The 25,786-nt window shown below is 44.9% G+C and overlaps 2 protein-coding genes across 3 annotated transcripts in view; one reads left to right on the plus strand and one right to left on the minus strand.

Annotated features, from left to right (window-relative positions):
* The window catches only part of LOC110507159 (alpha-2-macroglobulin), a 32,785-nt gene extending 31,272 nt beyond the window's left edge, over positions 1–1,513 (minus strand). For both annotated transcript variants that reach the window (XM_021587033.2, XM_021587032.2), the window contains exons 1-3: positions 1,307–1,513; positions 805–985; positions 323–479 (exon numbers count right to left, since the gene is read on the minus strand). In XM_021587033.2, the coding sequence (XP_021442708.2) occupies positions 323–479; positions 805–985; positions 1,307–1,392 (424 nt within the window). In that variant the 5' untranslated portion in view covers positions 1,393–1,513. The remainder of the gene's footprint in view (positions 1–322; positions 480–804; positions 986–1,306) is intronic.
* Positions 1,514–7,671: 6,158 nt separating this feature from the next.
* Positions 7,672–21,725, plus strand: LOC110507180 (alpha-2-macroglobulin-like protein 1). The gene is made up of 7 exons (XM_036964630.1): positions 7,672–7,808; positions 13,416–13,542; positions 13,817–13,897; positions 14,037–14,236; positions 20,323–20,397; positions 21,220–21,382; positions 21,634–21,725. The coding sequence occupies exons 1-7, from the start codon at positions 7,761–7,763 to the stop codon at positions 21,723–21,725; spliced, it is 786 nt and encodes a 261-aa protein (XP_036820525.1). The 5' UTR covers positions 7,672–7,760.
* The last annotated feature ends 4,061 nt before the right edge of the window (positions 21,726–25,786 follow it).

Below are 25,786 nucleotides of genomic sequence, written 5' to 3' on the forward strand. Positions count from 1 at the left end.
TAAGTTGACTGAGAACAGATTCTTATTTACAGCAATGACCTGGGGAATAGTTACATGGGAGAGGATGGGGGATGAATGAGCTAAATGTAATCAAATGATAATGTCCAGGAGAGGAACACCTTACAACATGTTGGTTCAAACTCCAGTGTTCATATCCTCAGTGAACCCACGGTGGATTTTATCTTTATGATGGTGCTGTTGCAGGTGTCTCTTAGGAGCAACATGTGATGAAAGAGAAAACCATCATAGAAACATGATACCACCTAATTGTCCTGTTTCTTAGCAAGCAGACTAATTGAGTACTGGCTCTGTGTAAAATTACCTGTGTGTCCCGGGTTGTAGATTGGTTTATCTGTTTGGACAAATGTCATCGGTTTGTAGGGTTTAATCATGACCATTCTCTCCTCTGTCGATTGAAACGTTTCACCTTGAACCTTCACCTTAAAATGTTGCACTTCGTCACTCTCCACATGAGGGGCCTGAAAGGGAGACAATGTGCAAAAAACATATGATCCTGTGAGGCTCAGTTGGTAAGAAAGTGCTGCTAACAACGTCAAGGTTGTGCCGATCTAATCACGTTTTCTTTCATCAGTGTGTTTTAAAAGTGATTTTACTTTAGTAGCTGATGTCATCTTCTTTATGTAGAATTTCAGCCGGAATCCCAGAAAAATTATTGTAAGCCACCACATTGATATTTCCCATGAAATAACCTGGTATTACATAGAAAATTAAGAGATGCATCAGAAAGCAGAGAAAGTACACTCTTATTGAATGGTTCTGGATGTCGACCAGTGTTGGGCTGACCTGAAACTGGAAGCAGCGGTGAAACTCTTGATCAGAACTCTCCTGGAGAAGTATTTTGATCTGCTCGTTGGCGATCAGAGATATGGTCATTACCAGGGTCTCGTTGGGCTGCAGAAGGCTGGCACAAAGCTTGGCCTCTGAGCCTGCCTGGATTACTGCAGGAATGGCTACCATGTAAACCCTACAGAGAACACACACACACACACACGCACACACACACACACACACACAAACCAACAAACAGACAGGAAAATCAATACAAAATGAGAGGGCACCTCTAAACAAGAAACTAGGATCTTAATTTGACCAGTAATGTCAAAATAATCCTGCAGCAACAGGATTTTAACGTGTAGGTGTAGCTGAAATACACAGAACAAAATATATGTTGAAAGGATAGATAAAAAGCAGTTCTAAATTTAGTCTCTCACAGAGAGAATGTTACACCAGGATGAGACGCCACATCTGATTACTCAATTCTAACTGACTGTGCAGATTTACTTACGGCCTTGGAGTCGCTTGACAGACACAAAGCCAGTGAAAGCAGGCAAAGAGTATCCATCTCCAAACCTGAAGCCCAGAAGGAACCATGACTCAAGGAGAGAAATAAAAAAACAAAAAGTCAGCCTATGTCCCAGTATTCCTACTGGCAAGACTTCCCTACTGCACTGTGTAGAGGACAAGCAGAGGAACTGGTCTAGAAAATGATTGAAGTAAAAGCGTTGTGAATGTTTGACTAATTTGTGTCAATAACAGTGATTTTCAGTGGTGTGATTGGCTGATTCTCTTGATGCAACATTAATATGCATACAGTACATTGTGCATGGCATTGGCATGCACTATAACCTGATTACATCTCAATAGATTGCATGCAATGCCTGTTTTTTTTTGTTTGTTCATAATATACAGTTGGGTCCAAAATTATTGGTGAGCAAAAAAATACTATAAAATAATTTATAGAAATATTGAGCTGTATGGTATGCTCGAAAAAAATTAACAATAAGATTATTTCATACTAATACAATTGTTCAGAGTAAGATATTTTGTTTAACAATGAATACAACAAATCTATAGCACCCTCCCCTTGTGGTGATAATGACATTTCACATCAGCTATGACTATAGAATATGGACTTCGTTTGATTTAGTTTGCTTTTCTGAAACTCCCCCACAGAAAATATTGTGCACCTGGAAGTTTAAACTATGAAGCCTGTAAGAATTTTTGATAAGCCAGTGGTGCTGTTTGAAGAAACATTTCTAAACTTCCCAATGAAAATGCTGACTGCAAAGTAAGCCTACCTGGCAGAATGATATCATGATGATTTCTGTCAATCAGGAGGGCATTTGTTTTGCAAACTCTGCCGTCACACGTAGGACATTGTACAGTACAGAAATACTGCTAACCAGGTATTTTACTGGGTGGCAATTGAATTAAACTACATCCTCTAAAAATGTGTTAAAATGTTTTTTTTCCAGACTTAAAAAATTGTTTTCTGATGTGGGTAAAGCATTGTTGTGGACTGAGAACATACAATTGTGGTCGTTTTTCTATATATAAAGTGTGATTTGAGAGTGATAACCTGAAACCTCAAAAAAACTATAGGAAAACCATTTTTCCCATAGGGCCCCTTCCTTTGCCGGGAGGGCCATATTAGAGTATACCCACTTCTTCAGGCACCTCTACACCACTGCATGTCGTCCTGGAGCCAAGCCTGACTGTACCCTGACCAAGTTCAAATCTGCAAAGCATTTATGTATATTGTATGTCCTTGCACACTGCTAGTTCTACATTGGTGGTGATAATTGGACAATTACTTGATTCTGGACAGCTTTTAGCAAAGTGCAGAATTGCATTCTTGTCAACAAGTCTGTGACTATACACTACCGGTCAAAAGTTGTAGAACACCTACTCATTCAAGGGTTTTTCATTATTTTTACTATTTTCTATATTGTACAATAGTTGTGAAGACATCAAAACTACGATATAACACATGGAATCATGAGGTAGCCAAAAAAGTGTTAAACAAATTAAAATATATTTTATATTTGAGATTCCTCAAATGGCCACCCTTTGCCTCGTGACAGCCTTGCACACTCTTTCCATTCTCTCAACCAGCTTCATAAAGGCAGACAAAATGACAGGTCAGGGGCAGGCAGAGGTCAGTAATCCAGATCAGAGTCCAAACGGTACAGAACAGCAGGCAGTCTCTGGGTCATGTTAAGCAGAGGTCAATAATCCAGTGTGGTGGGGCAAGGTTCAGGACGGCAGGCAGGGTCAGGGCAGGCAGAATGGTCAAAAACGTGAAAACGGGAACTATAGAAAAGACAGACACAAGGCTAAAACCGCTGGTAGGTTTGACGAACAAAACAAACTGGCAACAGATAAACAGAGACCACAGGTATAAATACACAAGGGATAATGAGGGGAGATGGGAGACACCTGGAGGGGGGTGGAGACAAGCACAAAGACAGGTGAAACAGATCAGGGTGTAACAGTGTGCCTTGTTAAAGTGAATTTGGTACGGGGTGGGTTCTACAGAAGATAGCCTATTTGGTTAAAGACCAAGTCCATATTATTTCAAGAACTTTGAACGTTTCTTAAAGTGCAGTTGCAAAAACCATCAATAGATATGATGAAACTGGCTCTCATGAGGACCACAACAGGAATGGAAGACCCAGAGTTTCCTCTGCTGCATAGGATAAGTTCATTAGTTACCAGCCTCAGAAATTGCAGCCCAAATAAATGCTTCACAGAGTTCAATTAACAGACACATCTCAACATGAACTGTTCAGAGGAGACTGTGTGAATCAGGCATTCATGGTCAAATTGCTGCAAAGAAACCGCTACTAAATGACACCAATAAGAAAAAGAGACTTGGGCCAAGAAACACGAGCAATGGACATTAGACCAGTGGATATCTGTTCTTCGGTCAGGAGTCCTAATTGGATATTTTTGGTTCCAACCAGCCGTGACTTTGTGGGTGAATGGATGATCTCCGCATGTGTAGTTCCCACCGTAAAGCATGGAGGAGGAGGTGTTATGGTGTGGGGGTGCTTTGCTGGTGACACTGTCTGTGATTTATTTTGAATTCAAGACACACTTAACCAGCATGGCTACGACAGCATTCTGCAGCAATAGACCATTCCATCTGTTTGGGTTTAGTGTGACTATAATTGGTTTTTCAACAGGACAATGACCCAACCCACCTCCAGGCTGCGTAAGGGCTATTTTACTAAGAAGGAGAGTGCTGGAGTACTGTATCAGATGACCTGGCCTCCACAATCACCCGATATCAACCCAATTGAGACAGTTTGGGATGAGTCGGACCGCAGAGTGAGGAGAAGCAGCCAACAAGTGCTCAGCATATGTGAGAACTCCTTCAAGTCTGTTGGGAAGCATTCCAGGTGAAGCTGGTTGAGAGAATGCCAAGAGTGTGCAAAGCTGCCATTAGGCAAAGGGTGGCTATTTGAAGAATCTCAAATAGAAAATATTTGTTTAACACTTTTTTGGTTGCTACATGATTCCATATGTGTCATTTCATAGTTTTGATGTCTTCACTATTATTCTACAATGTAGAAAATAGTAAAATAAATAAAAACCCTTGAATGAGTAGGTGTTCTAAAACTTTTGACCGGTAGTTTTTATGTTTTATTGTCAAAGACCTGGTGGTGTAGCAGGACATGTAGGTTACTAGCAACCAAAATGTTATAAGTTCAAATCACAGTTAAGGCTGAGTCCCATGTCTGGTCACAGTACGAAATGAGACAAGATTCTTTACATTCATTTAAATCCAAATAGAGTAGCATACTGTCATTTTATTGAAATTACACCTTCAAGTTGTTGTGTATACTTTAGGCAAAGTGCAAAAATAAATGCTTGGCAATGTGTACAGCCAACGACAGTTATGTCTTCTGACCTGGTTGCGCAGCAGGAACTTTAGGTAGCTAGCAACCAAGAGGTTGTGAGTTAAAATCACAAGGCAGGTTGAGTCCCAAGTAATCAGCGTACAGCAGCATACTTTTCTTTAACATTAGCACCTTCATTTCACTGTAAAAATAGAGAAACTTGTAGATTTACTGTATTTTCACCATAACTATACTAAACCCTCCAGGGGACAATGACACAACGTTCAATGAATGTCCTAAATACGTTCTTGGGGAAGTCTCTGGACAAAGTGGAACAACACAAATCCTCCAGGTGACAACGACTGTTAAATTGAATTAATGCCAATTGTGCCTTTTAAATTAAAACATATATTTATTTTATCACGTGAATTTCATGTGTTTTTATTTCCCCGTAAGGCAACCCACTCAAGCAACATTATGGACTAAACGTTCAAATCCTGTTTCCTGTGTGTTTGTTGGTGTGTGTGTGTATATGTTCTCTGTAGGGTTTACATGGTAGCCATTTCTGCAGTGATCCGTGCAGACTCCGAGGTCAAACTTTGTGCCAGCCTTCTGCAGCCCAACGAGACCCTGGTAATGACCATATCTCTGATCGCCAACGAGCAGATCAAAATACTTCTCCAGGAGAGTTCTGATCAAGAGTTTCACCGCTGCTTCCAGTTTCAGGTCAGCCCAACACTGGTCGACATCCAGAACCATTCAATAAGAGTGTACTTTCTCTGCTTTGTGATGCATCTCTTAATTTTAGTTCTTACCAACTGAGCCGCACAGGACCATGTGTTATTGCTTCATCGTCTTGCTGATAAGCCCCTCGTGTGGAGAGAGATGAAGTGCAAAACTTTAAGGTGAAGGTTTGAGGTGAAACGTTTCTATCGACAGAGGAGAGAAAGGTCATGATTAAACCCTACAGTCTGATGACATTCATCCAAACAGATAAACCAATCTACAACCCAGGGCACACAGGTAATTTTACACAGAGCCAGTACACAATTAGTCTGCTTGCTAAGAAACAGGACAATTAGGTGGTATCATGTTTCTATGATGGTTTTCTCTTTCATCACATGTTGCTCCTAAGAGACACCTGCAACAGCACCATCATAAAGATAAAATCCACCGTGGGTTCACTGAGGATATGTACACTGGAGTTTGAACCAACATGTTGTAAGGTGTTCCTCTCCTGGACATTATCATTGGCTATTGATACTGTAAATATTTTCAGTAAACTTGCATTGCAGTTTTTATTGATCTGCAATTGATTGAATTGGGGCCTTAGTACCAACAGTGTAAAATATTATCCAGAGTAGCTATCAAAAGTTTGTCCTCCAAAATTCTGTTAACTTTCCCTAAAATCCCTGCTTTTCCAGAAATCCCAGTTGAACAATACCTGGTATCTGGAAATCCTTCAAAATTATGCTTCTAAAGCTCTCATTGAGTGCTTGTCTTTGTCTTTTCACAATGCAGTTTAGAGTCACCTCACCTTGGATACCAGTTTTAGCCCTGTCAATCAGCTGGTGAGTGTTGAAAATGTGAAACATTGAATATCGAAAACAATGACTTATTTAGTCTTCCTTTAGAACGGTTTCTCCACTATTTCAAACGAAAAGACAGATACAGAGGAATCACAAGGATCACAACATCATAATACTGTGTGACGGGTTGGGATTAATGCCCTGCGATAGACTAGCGTCCTGTCCAGGCTGCCTCAAGCTACAGAAACAGGAGATGGGCTCCTGCCCCATAGACAAGGACAAGGATTATTATGTACAATATACGGTAAAATCGTATTTTAAACTAGCTAACACATGTCATAAACATCTCATTTGTACTTCATGAACAAGAAGGCTTTGGAAATGGGAAATGTTTTGAACAACTATTGGGCAAAGTTAGCCTGTTTGTGTAGCCTGTGTATGATAAGGCTACACAAACATTTGAGACACATCACTCAGAGCAAACATACTGTACATGTCTGCGTGGGTGGATTTCAAGGTCCTCAAACATTCACCACAAGTCACAGTGTTTTCCACTCATATAGGTCAGATTGGAATGTAGAGGATTTTTTTTCCTGAGATTGAATTAATCTATTGCAAAAGCGACATGTTATGTTTAATTGAAGAAACAAAGCCAAGCATCTGCCTAGTTCCTATAGTTGCTGACAGCTTTGCTCCTCTTTTAATTTTGGGGGAATTTGAGAGTTCATAAAACATTAACCAGTATTTGTCTTGCCTTTCACAGTACAACATTGTGGAACTGCAGGTAAGACCCATATTAGTCTATCAATGTATGATGACTCACTGTAAATACTAGTACATTATAAGACAATGACTCCACCAGCTAGGTACTGTAGGTCATCATTCATTTCTACATGGCAGTTACCAGAAGACTCCCTATCAGCTTTATGTGATCACATCTGGGCCACGTTCAGCAAGCAAACTTCAGAATGTTGCAGATAGAAATGTCATGAATAGAGCTGATGTGACTCTTTACTCTTCATGTCAGACAGGCATGTTTGGCCTACATAACATCATTTGTATGTGAATGTTCCACAATGTTGCACCCTGCTAAACATGTCCCTTGTTCTATGAACCAACAGGATGTTCATCAGAACAGGATTGGACAGTGGGTCAATACTACATCCAATGGCAACATTCTGCAGCTTTCTTACCCCCTGAACTCTGAAGCACCCGTAGGATCCTATGCTATTGTAGTGTGGATTGGTGAAAACAAAATATCACTTCAAGGTAGAAAAGTATTTCAGTTTGAGCTTCTTTCTTTGACCTTCCATGCTAGGCTATATTATGGATCTGGCAGTTGAATCAATTAATCACAATCCTGGAACATTCATGAGTTAACTGCTGTTCTCTTATATCTAGTTTTGCCAAAGTTTGAGATCAAAATGAACCTCACCGATGAGATCAGCATTGTTCAAGAGGAGTATAAAGTGGAAGTGTGTGCAACGTGAGTCAACACCATCGCTGTTTTGTAATGCACTGTAGTTACATTACAATGTGGAACTCCAACAAATGTCACGGTCCGATTACGCTCAAGCTGATCTAGATGCAAATACTCTTTTCAGTATTTACATTACTTTCACTAAATTTCAAAGTAAGTATCTGGATCTTTCTTTTGGAGAAAATACAAGTATATTGAATATTGGAATGCGCAGCGCATCAGGAAAGTAATCAGACCCCTTGACTTTTTCCACATTTTGTTACATTACAGCCTTATTCTAAAATTGATTAAATAGTATTTTTCCCTCCTATATCTGCACACAATACCCAGTGGTGTAAAGTACTTAAGTAAAAATACTTTAAAGTACTACTTAAGTCGTTTTTTGGGGCATCTGTACTTTCCTTTACTCTTTATATATTTGACTAGTTTTACTTTACTGCATTCCTTAAGAAAATACTGTACTTTTTACTCCATACATTTTCCATAAGACCCAAAAGTACTCGTTACATTTTCAATGCTTAGCAGGACAGGGAAATAGTTAAATTCACACACTTATTCACTGAACATCCCTGGTCATCCGTATTACCTCTGTTCAGGTGGTATCACGTTCGTTGTACGGAGGAGACCAAGGCACAGCCTGATATGAATACATGTTATATTTTAATAAAGACGGACACTAAACAAACTATACAAAATAACAAAACGAACGTGAACCTATAATATAAATGTACAGACACAGGCAACTAGACATAGACAATAACCCACGAATTACCCAAAGAATATGGCTGCCTAAATATGGTTCCCAATCAGAGACAACGATAAACAGCTGCCTCTGATTGAGAACCAATCTAGGCAACCATAGACATACAAAACACCTAGACAGTAAAAACACATACATCACCCATGTCATACCCTGACCTAACCAAAATAATAAAGAAAACAAAGAATACTAAGGTCAGGGCGTGACAGTACCCCCCCCCCCCCCCCCCCCCCCCAAAGGTGCGGACTCCCGGCCGCACACCTAAGCCAATATGGGAGGGTCTGGGTGGGCATAACTCTGAGGTGGCGGTTCTGGCTCGGGACGTGGACCCCGCTCCACTCTGACTTGTCACACTTACTTAATGTCTCTGGAGCGGGAACCCTCACCGCCGACCACGGACTAGAGGACGCCACGGACTGATGGTCGAGTCTGGAGTGAGTGGCGCCTCTGGATTGGAGGGAGACTCTGGCGGATCCGGACTGTGACCTGTCGTGGTAGGTTCCGGACTGTGACCCGTCGTAGGAGGCTCCGGGCTGTGACCCGTCGTAGGAGGTTCTGGTCTGCGGCCCGTCGTAGGAGGTTCCGGTCTGCGGCCCGTCGTAGGAGGTTCCGGTCTGCGGCCCGTCGTAGGAGGTTCCGGTCTGCGGCCCGTCGTAGGAGGTTCCGGTCTGCGGCCTGTCGTAGGAGGTTCCGGTCTGTAGATTGTCGCCGGACACTCTGGACTGGGCACTGTCGCCGGACACTCTGGACTGGGTACTGTCGCCGGACACCTTGGACTGGGTACTGTCGCCGGACACTCTGGACTGGGTACTGTCGCCGGACACTCTGGACTGGGTACTGTCGCCGGACACCTTGGACTGGGTACTGTCGCCGGACACTCTGGACTGGGTACTGTCGCCGGATACTCTGGACTGGGTACTGTCGCCGGACACCTTGGACTGGGTACTGTCGCCGGACACTCTGGACTGGGTACTGTCGCCGGATACTCTGGACTGGGTACTGTCGCCGGATACTCTGGACTGGGTACTGTCGCCGGATACTCTGGACTGGGTACTGTCGCCGGATACTCTGGACTGGGTACTGTCGCCGGACACCTTGGACTGGGTACTGTCGCCGGATACTCTGGACTGGGTACTGTCGCCGGACGCTCTGGACTGGGTACTGTCGCCGGACGCTCTGGACTGGGTACTGTCGCCGGACGCTCTGGACTGGGTACTGTTGCCGGATGCTCTGGACTGGCGAGGCGCACTGTAGGCCTGGTGCGTGGTGCCGGCACTGGTGGTACCGGGCTGAGGACACGCACCTCAGGGCGAGTGTGAGGAGCAGGAACAGGATGTACTGGGCTGTGGAGGCGTACTGGAGGTCTGGAGTGTAAAGCTGACACAACCCGTCCTGGCTGGATGGTTATACTTGCCCAAAATAATAAAGAAAACAAAGAATACCAAGGTCAGGGCGTGACAGGCGGACTCACTAAACACACATACTTTGTTTGTACATTATGTCTAAATGTTGGAGTGTGCATGTTGCTTTCCATAAATTCATAAAATGGTGCCATCTGGTTTGCTTAATTTATGGAATTTGAAATGATTCATACTTTCACTTTTTAAACTTAAGTATATTTTAAACCAAATACTTTTAGACTTTTACTTAAGTAGAATTTTGCTGGGTGACTTTTACTTTTCCTTGAGTCATTTTCTATTAAGATATCTTTACTTTTACTCAAGTATGACAGTTGGGTACTTTTTCCACCACTGAGAATACCTCATAACGAGATAGCAAAAACAGGTTTTTAGACAGTTTTGCAAATTTATAATAAAAAAAAAACTGAAATATAACATTTATATAAGTATTCAGACCCTTTACTCAATACCTTGTTTCAGCACCTTTGGCAGCATTTACAGTCTCGAGTCTCTCCCATTCTTCCCTGCAGATCCTCTCAGGTTCTGTCAGGTTGGATAGGGAGAGTCGCAGCACAGCTATTTTCATGTATCTCCAGAGATGTTCGCTCGGGTTCAAGTCCAGGCTCTGTGTCACGACTTCTGCCGAAGTCGGTCCCTCTCCTTGTTCGGGCGGTGTTCGGCGGTCGACGTCACCGGTCTTTTAGCCATCGCCGATCCACCTTTCATTTTCCATTTGTTTTGTCTTGTCTTCTCACACACCTGGTTTCAAATCCATCATTACATGTTATGTATTTAACCCTCTGTTCCCCACATGTCCTTGTCTGGAATTGTTTATTGTAGTGCTTGTGCACGTTATGCTGGTGTGTAATGGGTTTTGATTACTCATTTATTTATTGTTCTGTTTACGGTGGTTTTTGTTTATTAAACTGCGCCGTTGTAAATCAGTTTTTGCTCTCCTGCGCCTGACTTCTCTGCCGCCAGTACGCACCCCCTACAGAATTCCGGACCAAACTTGTGGAGTCAGCAGGAGCAGGTACCCCGGGTAAGGTGGTGGAGGAGTGCGTCCGTGAGCACGCAGCAATGCTCCACCATCTTGGCACCGCCATGGACGGCTGGGAGATACAGGGAGTTCTCCCAGAGTCTCCACAAGCATAACCGGGGTCTCCACTACGCGCCTCTCCTTCTCCTGGACCCAGTGGGATTCGTCTCTCCCTTCCCCAGGAATACGATGGGACGGCTGCGAACTGCCAGGGGTTCCTGTTGCAGCTGGACTTATACCTGGCAACCGTCCACCCAGCTCCTTCGGGACGTGAGAGGGTGTCTGCCCTCGTCTCATGCCTCACCAGGAATGCCCTGGAGTGGGCCAACGGCGTGTGGAGAGAGGGAGATGCGGCGTTGGACCAGTTTGAGGAGTTCACCCACCCCTTCCGGGCAGTCTTCGACCACCTGCCCGAGGGTAGAGTGGCGGGTGAGCGCCTCTTCCATTTGAGGCAGGGGATGAGGAGCACCCTAGAGTTCGCCTTGGAGTTTCGGACCCTGGTTGCCGGCGTGGGATGGAGCGACAGGGCCCTGATCGACCATTATCGCTGCAGTCTGGGCGAGGGCGTCCATCGGGAGTTAGCCTGTAGAGACACCACCCTCACGTTCGACTAGCTGGTGGACCTGTTCATCCGGCTGGATAACCTGCTAGCTACCCTCGGAAGTTCAGATCGGGGTCTGTTGGTTCCATCCCCCCGCGCTCCCTCTCCGATACCCATGGAGCTGGGAGGGGCGGTGCGTAGGGAGACCAGAGGGGGTTCCAACTCGTGCACCATCTGTGGCCACAGAGGTCACACTGCCGGTTGGTGCCGGGTTGGTTCCTCTGGGTACTGAGGCAGCAGTCAACCCAGGTGAGCCGGCATCATTCTCAACCAGAGCCCTTTGTTGCACATATGTTTGTGTATTGTGCACTTTTCCTGAGTTTTCCCCCGCATTCCCAGCATAAGTCGTTTGTCGATTCAGGCGCGGCTGGGAATTTTATAGATGGATTGTTCGCCCATAGTTTAGGGATCCCCATTGTTCCTGTTCCCTTCCCCGTCCACGCCTTAGATAGTTGACCATTAGAGTCAGGTGTCACGCCCTGACCGTAGAGTGCTTTTTATGTCTCTATTTTGGTTTGGTCAGGGTGTGATTTGGGTGGGCAGTCTGTCCTTTTTTTGTGTTTTGTATTTCTTTGTTTTGGCCGGGTATGGTTCTCAATCAGTGACAGCTGTCTATCGTTGTCTCTGATTGGGAACCATACTTAGGTAGCTTTTTCCCACATTAGTTTTGTGGGTAGTTATTTTCTGTTTAGTGTTTGCACCTTTCGGTTTCATTTATTCTCTTGTTATTTTGTATTAGTGTTCAGTTCAATAAACAAACATGAACACTTACCACGCTGCACTTTGGTCCGACTACTCTTCCTCATACGACGACGAAAGCCGCTACATCAGGGTTGATTAGGGAGGCCACCGCTCCTCTGGGCATGGTGACGCAGGGGGGTCACAAGGAGAGAATTAGTCTCTTCCTTATTGTGTCCTCCCCCATGTCGCAATTTATGCCACCCATAAGTGAGAAACCTACAGGCCAAGTATATACCATACATTGTGTTCCTTACAGGTTATGGATAAGAGCTGGGGCTTTGAATTATCCGTTCAGACCCCAGATTTACCTTGAAAATGTGCTTGTGCGGTATTTCTTCAGTAGGTTTCCTGAAGGGGAAAGCCTCTACTTTTATGTCAAAGATACTACAACAAAAATACTATAGTATATACCGCAGTAAATTAGTATAGTACAGTCTGCAAAAACACTACAGTGTATATACTACAGTATACTACAATCCGCAAAAACACTACATTAATTACTATAGTATATTCTATGGTTTGAGTTTACTACAGTATTTATTCTATAGTTAAATGTAAATACTTCAGTATACTACAGAAACACTACAGTGAATACTACAGTGAAGTCAGTAAAAAATACTATAGTGAATACAGTAGTATTAATAGCATAGTATATTACTATTGTGTTTTACGTTTGTATAAGCGGGGCATGATGATGTCAGCTCTTTTTCAATAAAAATGCACCTTCTTGATTACATATGCATGACACATTGCAAAAATACTATGCATATTATGCATAAAGCTGACCAAATGTAATCAGCATTTGTAGAGGGTATGATGGCCATTGACTAAGTTACCCCAAAGCCAACATTTTGACCATATTAGCAAACACAGCTACAAGGGTGCACTTTCAGAAGCATTCTGCCTGGCTCCTGGCGGCTTCGGCCTGGCTCCTCCAGTGGAGCTCACTGTCTTCCAGCCCTTCTTCCTGGAACTCACCCTGCCCTACTCCATCATTCGTGGAGAGAACTTTGAGCTGAAGGCCACTGTGTTTAACTACCTGTCCAAGTGCATCATGGTACGGCGCCGCATCACGAGTTGTTTCTTAAGTTGTTTTTAAACTCGTCTTTTGTTTTGTTACAGCTGATCTAGTCAGTGTTTATCTTGTATTTATTTTTTTACACCCAATGAATCAGTCTTGGGTTTTCAATGTTATCTTACAAGTGTTCCTATTTGGCAGGTTTTCGTGACTCCAGCTCACTCCTTAGACTACACTCTCACACCCTTGAAGGATGTCCAGTACTCATCATGCTTGTGTGCCAAGGGACGAAAGACCTTCAGTTGGACGATGGCACCCTCTATCCTGGGTAAAACACCAGTCTTCATTCAACCGTTCAAACAGCAGAATGGATGTCAGCCTGAGTTGTGTACTCTGTCACCATATTGGATGTAGTGTAACCTGTGCTGCACTCTGTCAACGTGTGTGTAGGGGTTTTGAATGTGTCCGTTATTGCAGATGCTGTCTAGTCCCATTCTGTGTGTGACAATGAGATTGTGAACATACTGGAGAGAGGACACATCAAATGTTCACTTTGATTGAACTGATTATCTCCATTCATCTTATCATCTGTGTGTCCACAGGAGTAACTATGACAGAGGTGGAACTGCAACTCCCCAAGAATGTGGTGGATGGATCTGATCGAATTTCTCTCTCAGTCCTGGGTAAAATAAACCATTGTATTATTTAGAGGTTTGGTGAGTTTAGACAGGAGTTTTGGTGAGAAAAGCATCCCTTATCCAGTGATAATGCTGCTGTTTGCTAAAGAGGACAGTATCACAGAAGTCCCATGTTTACCTGTAGGTGACATCCTGGGTCGGGCCCTCAAGAACCTGGATGGACTGTTGCAGATGCCGTATGGGTGTGGAGAGCAGAATATGGCCCTCCTCGCCCCCAATATCTACATCCTGGAGTACCTGAGGAACACAGATCAGCTCACTCCAGCCATCCGAGACAAGGCCATCAAGTTCCTCACTAGTTTTTGTTTTCCATTGAAGAAACTTTGAAATCGTTTTGTCACTGTGACTACAACCCTGCTATCATGTAAATGACAGAGCTACACTATAGATGGCATCAGAGGCGCATCTTTCTACATCTTAGACATTTAGCAGAGGATCTTATCCAGACCGACTTACAGTAGAGCACATACATACTTTTTTTCCTTACTGGTCCCCCATTGGGAATTGTGGGGACATGGCCCCCCACACATTCTGAAATTGTGTTTTATCAATGTAATTTGATACAAAACGAGGCAACGGTGTGCTTTAGGACCATGCTGTAACGGTTCTCTTGGGGTGAAGTAGAGGGGGACCAAAACGCAGCGTGATTATATTGATTTATGTTTAATAAAAAAAGATAAACACGAACACTACAAAACAATAAACGTGGAAAACCAAAAACAGCCCTGTCTGGTGCAAAACACAGAGACAGGAACAATCACCCACAAACAGTGAAACCCAGGCTACCTAAGTATGATTCTCAATCAGAGACAACTAATGACACCTGCCTCTGATTGAGAACCATACTAGGCCGAAACATAGAAATACCCCAAAACATAGAAAAACAAACATAGACTGCCCACCCAACTCACGCCCTGACCATACTAAATAAATACAAAACAAAGGAAATAAAGGTCAGAACGTGACAGTACCCCCCCCCCCCCCCCCCCCCCCAAAGGTGCGGACTCCGGCTGAAAAACCTTAACCTATAGGAGCCTATGGCAGCTCCGGGCTGAGGGGCTCTGGGCTGAGGGGCTCTGGCGGCTCTGGGCTGAGGGGTTCTGGCGGCTCTGGGCTGAGGGGCTCTGGCGGCTCTGGGCTGAGGGGCTCTGGCGGCTCTGGGCAGACTGGCGGCGCTGGCGGCTCTGGGCAGACTGGCGGCGCTGGCGGCTCTGGGCAGACTGGCGGCGCTGGCGGCTCTGGGCAGACTGGCGGCGCTGGCGGCTCTGGGCAGACTGGCGGCGCTGGCGGCTCTGGGCAGACTGGCGGCGCTGGGCAGACTGGCGGCGCTGGGCAGACTGGCGGCACTGGCGGCGCTGGGCAAACTGGCGGCACTGGCGGCGCTGGGCAGACTGGCGGCGCTGGGCAGACTGGCGGCACCGGGCAGACTGGCGGCACTGGCGGCGCCGGGCAGACTGGCGGCACTGGCGGCGCCGGGCAGACTGGCGGCGCCGGGCAGACTGGCGGCGCCGGGCAGACTGGCGGCACTGGCGGCGCCGGGCAGACTGGCGGCACTGGCGGCGCCGGGCAGACTGGCGGCACTGGCGGCGCCGGGCAGACTGGCGGCACTGGCGGCGCCGGGCAGACTGGCGGCACTGGCGGCGCCGGGCAGACGGGCGGCTCAGGCGGCGCCGGGCAGACGGGCGGCTCAGGCGGCGCCGGGCAGACGGGCGGCTCAGGCGGCGCCGGGCAGACGGGCGGCTCAGGCGGCGCCGGGCAGACGGGCGGCTCAGGCGGCGCCGGGCAGACGGGCTGCTCAGGCGGCGCCGGGCAGGCGGGCGGCTCAGGCGGCGCCGGGCAGACGGGTGGCTCAGGCGGCGCTGGGCAGACGGGTGGCTCAGGCGGCGCTGGGCAGACGGGTGGCAGAGGCGGCGCTGGGCAGACGGGTGGCTCAGGCGGCGCTGGGCAGACGGGTGGCAGAGGGGAGGCTCCGGCAACGCTGGACTGAGTAGCTCTGGCGCCTCTGGAGTGAGGGGCGGGAGCTCTGGTAGCACCGAACAGGCGGGAGACTCCGGCTGCGCTGGAGAGGAGGAAGGCTCTGGCAGGGCTGGAGAGGCGGGAGACTCCGACAGCGCTGGAGAGGAGGAAGGCTCCGGCAGTGCTGGACAGGAGCCTCTGTAAGGATGAGCCGGAGAGACAGCCTGGTGCGGGGGGCTGCCACCGGAGGGCTGGTGCGTGGAGGTGGTGACGGATAGACCGGACCGTGCAGGCGCACTGGAGCTCTTGAGCACCAAGCCTGCCCAACCTTAGCCGGTTGAATGGTCCCGGTCGCCCTGCCAGTGCGGCGAGGTGGAATAGCCCGCACTGGGCTTTGCAGGCGAACCGGGGACACCGTGCGCAAGGCTGGTGCCATGTAAGCCGGCCCAAGGAGACGCACTGGAGACCAGATGCGTAGAGCCGGCTTCATGGCACTTGGCTCGATGCCCACTCTAGCCCGGCCGATACGCGGAGCTGGAATGTACCGTACCGGGCTATGCACCCGCACTGGGGACACCGTGCGCTTCACAGCATAACACGGTGCCTGGCCGATCTCTCCAGCCCCCCGGTAAGCACAGGAAGTTGCCGCAGGTCTCCTACCTGGCTTCACCACACTTCCTGTGTACCCCCCCCAAGAACTTTTTGGGTCTGACTCTCGGGCTTCCATCCACGCCGCCGTGCTGCCTCCTCATACCAGCGCCTCTCCGCCTTCGCCGCCTCCAGCTCTTCTTTGGGGCGGCGATATTCTCCAGGCTGTGCCCAGGGTCCTTTACCATCCAACTCATCCTCCCATGTCCATTCCTCTTTTCGCTGCTGTTGCTGTTGCCCGTTACCACGCCGCTTGGTCCTGTTGTGGTGGGTGATTCTGTAACGGTTCTCTTGGGGTGAAGTAGAGGCGGACCAAAACGCAGCGTGATTATATTGATTCATGTTTAATAAAAAAAGATAAACACGAACACTACAAAACAATAAACGTGGAAAACCAAAAACAGCCCTGTCTGGTGCAAAACACAGAGACAGGAACAATCACCCACAAACACACAGTGAAACCCAGGCTACCTAAGTATGATTCTCAATCAGAGACAACTAATGACACCTGCCTCTGATTGAGAACCATACTAGGCCGAAACATAGAAATACCCCAAAACATAGAAAAACAAACATAGACTGCCCACCCAACTCACGCCCTGACCATACTAAATAAATACAAAACAAAGGAAATAAAGGTCAGAACGTGACACATTTTTTTGTATTTTAAATTCAGAAAGGATGTTTGCGAAGAAGAAAAAAACATATTGACACCTTTGTGTTTCTCAATGAAATTTAGCAATCAGCATTGAAAAAGGCAGAAATGTAAGTTTGTTCCACCTGAATGAGTCTGACCACTAGTCAGCAAAGCCAAGCCAGAAGAAAAGCTATATTACAACCTATGTGTTGTGATAATTATCTTGTTAGCACTTTAACAACTATTGATTTAGAACCAAAGAGAGTTACTGCAAGTCACAAAGAAAACAGGAGCTGCCTTCACTATTCCAACACCAATTCAACTTCAACATTTCAACATCATCAAATCACCTATGCTTAATCTAATACAGTGACAAATCAAATATACCAAAAAACATTTAGTCCAATCAACATAAGCTAAATATGATGTGGCTGTCCATAGTTCTAATTTGTGTGTGTTTGTTTGTGCAAGCAGAAAAAATGTTGACTCACCCAACTTGTAGTGAAACCCCAAGGCCATCCTCCTCTCTTTCATGTTGATGAAACGGTCTATCACTCTGTCATACAGTACACACTCTTAGTTTTTGTTGTCCTAAGCTACCTGGCTAAAACGCTTGCTCACTTACCCTAACTTCCTTTCATGGTCAACAGTGAGCCAGCTAGTTAACATTAGCCTACTACATCTAGCTACATATCGAACTTCCATCTTCTCATGCAGTGGCGGTTCCAGCTTGTATGGCTCCCTGGGCGAACCCATCCCTTCAGCGCCCCCTCCCCCACCAAAAAAAGCATGATTCTGCATTAACTGTAATTTATATTTAGACATTTGGAACAAGAAAAATAAATAATCATAACATTTAAAACTATATAAATATGAAAATATATACAAAAATAAGACACATAAATATCAAAAAGAAGTAACAAAAACAAATAGAAACATATTTGTGTTGATTTGGCACTCGAGCATCAATACATTACCCATCCTCCAACGCTGTCAACCAAGAGTCAAGACTACATTACCCATCCTCCAACGCTGTCAACCAAGAGTCAAGACTACATTACCCATCCTCCAACGCTGTCAACCAAGAGTCAAGACTACATTACCCATCCTCCAACGCTGTCAACCAAGAGTCAAGACTACATTACCCATCCTCCAACACTGTCAACCAAGAGTCAAGACTACATTACCCATCCTCCAACGCTGTCAACCAAGAGTCAAGACTACATTACCCATCCTCCAACACTGTCAACCAAGAGTCAAGACTACATTACCCATCCTCCAACACTGTCAACCAAGAGTCAAGACTACATTACCCATCCTCCAACGCTGTCAACCAAGAGTCAAGACTACATTACCCATCCTCCAACGCTGTCAACCAAGAGTCAAGACTACATTACCCATCCTCCAACACTGTCAACCAAGAGTCAAGACTACATTACCCATCCTCCAACACTGTCAACCAAGAGTCAAGACTACATTACCCATCCTCCAACGCTGTCAACCAAGAGTCAAGACTACATTACCCATCCTCCAACGCTGTCAACCAAGAGTCAAGACTACATTACCCATCCTCCAACACTGTCAACCAAGAGTCAAGACTACATTACCCATCCTCCAACACTGTCAACCAAGAGTCAAGACTACATTACCCATCCTCCAACACTGTCAACCAAGAGTCAAGACTACATTACCCATCCTCCAACACTGTCAACCAAGAGTCAAGACTACATTACCCATCCTCCAACGCTGTCAACCAAGAGTCAAGACGAAACCAATTCACCTTGGTGGTGTGCAGACTGGTTTTACATTATTCTTAACGATTTCACGCAAACCAGAAATAAATGTAACAATATGTCCGTGAAACTATATATTCACAGTATTATGAATGAAGTGTGGTTTATTTGGTAGCATTTCGTAGCGTGACTGATTTTACTAATTGCATTAGTACTGTACAAAGTTAGAGGTGCGCTATTTGGGGAGGCCTGAGGTCAACCTACCCCCGCCCCCCTTCCCATCTCGTACTTCTGAGTGGGACATCTTCCCAAGCAGTATCCTGCCTAGCTTACAAACTAGAATCAGGGCGCCCACTCCGACAAGGTTAATTGACCCACAGTCCCACACGGTGACATGATGTCACTGACTTGACGTGCAAATGAGTGCTAGAGAACCGATTGCGCAAATGTCACAATTCTAACATCTTTTCTGCGGGCTCCCTGTGCCACCCATGGCATGATACCGCCCTGGGCGGCTGCCCATGTTGCCTATACCTAAATCTGCCACTGCTTTCATGCCTGGGGCACAATGTATGAATTTTTGGTTGGATCTGAATCACCATTATAATCACTGGCCTGTACGGATCATTAAAAAACTCTATCTCCAGCCATGGCTAATTTAGGAAAGGGCCAATTTTGGCTAGCTAGCCACCGGAGGACAACGACACAATTCAAGTTTTTTCTGTCAATGATGTTTGCTTTTGATGTGATCACATCAAATCAAATCAAATGTTATTGGCCACATACACATATTTAGCAGATGTTATTGCGGGTGTAGCGAAATGCAACTGAAACTAGTAACTGTGATGGATTACCTACAGAAAGTAACCTACCAAACCTTACCTATTCCCTACAAGGCTTGGGGAATGGTTGTTGAGTATTGTTTTTTTCACTTACTGGTAAATACATAACTCTGTCTGTTTCAAGGAAGTATAAACCAATCAAATGGCATTGTCTCTGGCATGGGGACCATGGATGTGTCATATGTTAACATGAGCATTCATTGCAAGTAATGTCAAGCTCTAAATCATGTTTATGATAACCTTATGTGGATATTATGATGGGACAGTCAAATCAAGTTTTCCCTTTCCTCAAGCTGACTACTTTTGTATTGAGATCCTTTGGCAAAGCACATTTATATTGACCTGGCAAAAATGGAGGAATCGAAGACTTGGTTGGAACATCAAAAAAGCAAACATGGCTTTTTTGTCAGATTGGGGAAACTCTTTAACCACAGAATGAAGGTATTTATATTGATAATAAACTGATAGAAGAAGATGTTGTTTTACGTCTCCTCAGACCAGCCATTCAGTTGGGAATGATGATTTCAACAGAATTGTATCAGGCTAGACACAGTTTCATGGACATGTTTTAGTATTTAACATATTGTTTTGTAGGGTGGGGTGACAGATGAAGTCACACTGACGGCCTACATCACTGCTTCAATGCTGGACCTCAACATTTCAGTGTCGGTACGTAGTTGTCATGACTTCCGCCGATGTCGGCTCCTCTCCTTGTTAGGGCGCCTTCGGCGGTCTTTGTCACCGGCTTTCTAGCCATCGCAGCTCCATTTTTCATTTATCCATTTGTTTTGTCTTGTTCCCTACACACCTGGTTTTCATTCCCCAATCACACTACATGTATTCATTCCTCTGTTCCTCTGCATGTCTTTGTGTGAAATTGTTTTGTGTTACGTCATATTTTGACGCGCTAGACTTCATTTGTTCATTTATTCCGTGTTTTGTCACGAGGTATGTGTATTTGTTTGAACATAATTATTGTGACTGTTTGCGCGTTTTGCACGTTTGCCTAATAGCTGGAGGCACTGCATCCGTCTGTTGGTTTCTTCTGCCTCAATAAAGTGTGCGCCTGTTCACAACTCCCTGCGCTCCTGCACCTGACTCCGCACCCAGTACGCACACCATTGACAGCAGCATCTCCACATAACCATTGTTTCTCACTACAACATGCAGTCTGTTGTATACATCTTATGTCAACTGTCCTTTAGATATTCTAAAATGTAGTGAGTTCTGAGAAAATATTTTTTCTCAGAAAGTAGCCTATGAAATAAGCATAGAAATAGCTGTTACTGTAAGCAGATCGGAATGGTACTGTGCTGTTAAAACTGATCGTCAGCTTAGTTATGCTACTGTAAACTAAAAAACTAAAAGTGCTCCAACATGAATGTGTCTAGACTGGTCCCAGATCTGTTTGTATTACCTTGCCATTACAAACAGATCTGGGACCAGGCTAACATGTCTCTTAATGTGCTGCTCTGTTACTTTGTGCTCCAGGATCCTGTTGTGTACCGCAGCTTGTCTTGCCTGAGGAACTCCACCAGTGATTTGTCTAACACCTACACTACTGCTCTGCTGGCCTACACCTTTACCCTGGCAGGGGACATGGAGACCCGGACCCAGCTTCTGCAGCACCTGGACACGATCTCATTACAAGAAGGTGAGACATATCCTGGTCCAAGATCTTTGTGCTGTGTTGTCTTGATTGAGCTTACCTGGACAATGGAGCCAATGGAGTAATCCCAAATGTGCAAACCATCCACACGTCTGGCAAAAGTATTTTAAAGAACAAAAATACTATTTGAACTCCAGTGTCTGTCATAAAATTAATTGGGGAGGTCAGAGAAGAACTTTACAGTCTGTATAATGATGAATAAGATAGCCCTATTCTCTGGTGTGTGTGTGTCTCAGCCTCCCTGGCAGTGGAGATCAACTCCTACCTCAGTGCCTCCCTCTGTCTACCACTGACCTGGGCTACGCCTCCAGCATCGTCACGTGGCTAGTGAGGTAGCAGAACACCTACGGAGACTTCTTCTCCACACGTGTATCTCTTAAACACCTCTGTTCCGAAATGGCACCCTGTGCTGTGCACAAGGAGCTGACCACCAATATGATTATAGTGGATTTGAAAATGCTGTCTGGGTTCGTCCCAGACCCAGAGTCTTTGGGTAGGGTGAGTTTTTTGTGATAACATACATTTATAGTGTTACCTGTGACTTTTTTTTCCATGTAAACTCAGTAAAAAAAGAAATGTCCCTTTTTCAGGACCCTGTCTTTCAAAGATAATTAGTAAAAATTCAAATAACTTCACAAATCTTCATTGTAAAGGGTTTAAACACTGTTTCCCATGCTTGTTCAATGAACCATAAACAATTAATGAACATGCACCTGTGGAATGGTCATTAAGACACTAACAGCTTACAGACGGGAGGCAATCAAGGTCACGGTTATGAAAACGTAGGACACTAAAGAGGCCTTTCTACTGACTCTGAAAAACACCAAAAGAAAGATGCCCAGGGTCCCTACAAATCTGTGTGAACGTGACTTAGGCATGCTGCAAGGAGGCATGAGGACTGCAGATGTGGCCAGGGCAATAAATTGCAATGTCCGTACTGTGAGACAACTAAGACAGCACTACAGAGAGAAAGGACGGACAGCTGATCGTCCTCGCAGTGGCAGACCACGTGTAACAACACCTGCACAGGATCGGTACATCTGAACATCACACCTGCGGCACAGGTACAGGATGGCAACAACAACTGCCCGAGTTACACCAGAAAGGCACAATCCCTTCATCCGTGCTCAGACTGTCCTCAATAGGCTGAGGGAGGCTGGACTGAGGGCTTGTAGGCCTGTCGTAAGGCAAGTCCTCACCAGACATCACCGGCAACAACGTCACCTGTGGGCACAAACCCCCCAGACAAGTGTACATATTGATTTGATATCAAGAAAGAGTATTCAATCACACTCCACTTGTCAATACATCCTGTTTTTTTGCTCAGAAAAGATAAGAAGCCCACCTGATTGGACAGTAGCTCTTTAAACCCCCTTCCAACTCATTCTTCCTCTTGCTCTCTTCATTTGTGCCCTGCCCAGCCTACAACAGTGACTCAATGGCAGGAATTCTTGGACAATTTGAAGATCAATGGATACAAATATCACACCCAATTCAGTGGTTACTGATTTTAAGGGTAGAAGGAAATCAACTGTATTCTAACCAAAAGCTCAAGATTTTTTGGAACAATGCTGTTGATTTTCAAGTCCACAAGACAAAACAGTAAATCTATTTTCAAAATGTAGTTATCTTCTCAAAACATAAATACATACATTTAAAGAACACGACTGCCTGCAAAAAAATTAACGCAATGTAGCAGGCTCAAGGGTGTGAACTTTCCTCGTTTCAATAACACAACATGCACCAGTACCACAACTAGAATGCAAATGGGAAGTTTATTATGGATTTTTGTACACAGAACCAGTGTGTTTTATCTCCCACAGAGCGACACTGGGGTGTCGGAAACATGTTCCTCTTTTCCACAACACTTGGTCTTCCTGTTTCTGGGTGAGTAAGCTAGCAAGCTCCAGACCAGGGCTGTACACACAAAAAGCTCATAAATCAGGAAAATCCCTCTAACCCAATCTGTCCACTGATTTAATTACCTCACTAGATGCATGTTGGACTTTGTGTCATGTTTTTCTTAAATTCATGAAAATACATTATTTCATATAAAGATATGTAACAGTATAATTTTAAACCGTCCCCTCGCCCATACCAGGGCGCGAACCAGGGACCTTCTGCACACATCAACAACTGACCCCTACGAAGCGTCGTTACCCATCGCTCCACAAAAGCCGCGGCCCTTGCAGAGCAAGGGGAACTACTACTTCAAGGTCTCAGAGCAAGTGACGTCACTGATTGAAACGCTATTTAGCGCCCACGCTAACTAAGCTAGCCGTTTCACATCCGTTACAGATACATACATACTTTATCTCTTTGCATCACATTTATACCTGTGAGGGTGGGTGATATTAGAAATGTCAGGCTTTCAAATGCACATTATCACAAGTAACGTGATGGACTATTTATGGTACATTCACTTAAAGAGACATTACACTTTCAAATCAACGATTGTCAGACGTTTTCAGACCTCCAAAGTAGTCTAATGTCAAGATAAAACCACGTCCCTCGACAATGGTTGAGTGTAGATCCAGATATATACCTCCACCATAAATGAATGGAAAATATATAGGCACTGAATAAAACCATGGAATTAGATGGTGTTCATCTTTTCCATTCATTTGGGATTGAGGCATATATATTGATACACAGAACAGATGGCTGGGGTGTTGACATATGTACTATATCTGACAAACTTTAATTTATGAGTGAAATGTCCCTTTAACATTTTACTGTATCAATACATGGAGTTGTTGTTAAAACCAAATGAAGCGATATTATAAGCTTTCGTTTGTCTTGTAATTTCAGTCACCTGTTCAGCAAAGAAATGGGATTTTGGAAAATGTACTGCCTGTATCAATGAAGACAACAGCTTCAGGTTGAATTGCGAGTACCCAGCATGTCCCCGGTCCTTTAATTGTGACATCCTCACCACAGAGAACGGGGTCCTGTTGTAATGTCAAAAGGCAAATATGACTGGGGAAAGTTGCAATGCAGCCCTAAAAGTTTGATGAAATTAGGTGAATAAAAACAAATGCAGCCTAGCTCAGTGCTTTCTGTGGTGGTGGGGCAGCCAGCGGAAAATACGGAGAGTAGGGGTTGGTAATGTTCTCTAGTTGCGCCGTGATTGGCTTAGTGTTCTGTCACTAATGGGGAAACCACATAACAGCAAAAATCTAAGGGGAGAGCTCGAAAATTCAAAGTTACAAAGTTACATTGTAAGTGCCCATCCAAGAAGGCTCAAGGTCATTGGCCACAGATAAAATGACATCAAATCACGTTATATCAGTAGATTTGACTGGACTGATCATGTCAACATCATACTTTCAACATTTTAGCTAGCAAGCTAGCAGTCATCATCATGAATCAAGTTGACAATCTACTGGCAAATCCTTGTCATATGAAGATAAATTATAGATAAGACGTATCGGTGCTCATCGGCCATTTGACATAAACATTACACAACAAGTCGGAAATCGCAAATTCAACACTAAGTGGTTTGGATGGAATTAGTGGCTAACTGCAAGCATTGCAAAGCAACACTAGCCTGCTATTCAGTGGAGTGAATGCGTGGTCCAAGTCTGGGTTTAAGGGTCTCTTTTCCACGTTTAAAAGGATAAACATTCAACATTGGCCATGCTGTCAATCTAGCATGACTTCTGCCGCTTTCAAAATAACTGGAAACTCGGAACTGGGAAATGTCCAACTTCAGTAAGTTCAAGACAAATGGGAACTCTGCAAAAAATGCACTCTGACTGGGAAAATACGTTTTGAACTGTCATCCAACTCGGAATGCCAAGTCGGGAACTTGGGCCTCTATCTAAAGCTCCGACCTGAAGATCACTAACGTCATGGTTCAACCATATTTTTTCCAAGTTTTCCAATATGCCAGGGAGATATGTATAATGTGGCAAAGAAAGTAATACTAAGTGTATGTTGTGTAGTAAGCTGTTAGTAACCCATGTGCCTCACCCTACAGATTTAGTAATTTTTTCCCTCTTAAATTAGCCTACTGTTCTGACTTGGTGGTGCACATGTAGCCTATAGTCTGTTTCAGAGAAATGTCATCATTGAATATTGTAATAGCTTTCATTGTCTGCCTTTATTTATCCTACAGTTCTGATTTGGTGTACAGGGAGGATACTGTAAGAACGGCCCATGTTCTGAAATCTGTCGCTGTACATTTCAAAAGTGCTAAACAAGTAGTTATATTGACTATGTCCGTCCTAGCTCGCTGATTATGGTCTTAATCGAAATTACAGGATGGTCTCTTATCCACTCATCGTCCCTTTATGCCATAGTTTGTAATTGTCAGTAGAAATCATATTTCTTAAAGCAAGTCAGCCATATCAGCTGTTTTTAAAGCAGTAAATGAGGCTAAATTAA

The sequence above is a fragment of the Oncorhynchus mykiss genome, chromosome 27 (assembly GCF_013265735.2).
Source record: "Oncorhynchus mykiss isolate Arlee chromosome 27, USDA_OmykA_1.1, whole genome shotgun sequence".
NCBI lineage: Eukaryota > Metazoa > Chordata > Actinopteri > Salmoniformes > Salmonidae > Oncorhynchus > Oncorhynchus mykiss.

Excerpts from the sequence above, each read along its gene's own strand:
- LOC110507180 (XM_036964630.1), top strand. The coding sequence starts at position 7,761 with ATGCAAATACTCTTTTCAGTATTTACATTACTTTCACTAAATTTCAAA. Across the intron at positions 13,543-13,816 it reads GATGGCACCCTCTATCCTGG|GAGTAACTATGACAGAGGTG; the intron begins GTAAAACACCAG and ends GTGTGTCCACAG. Across the intron at positions 20,398-21,219 it reads ACCTCAACATTTCAGTGTCG|GATCCTGTTGTGTACCGCAG; the intron begins GTACGTAGTTGT and ends TTTGTGCTCCAG.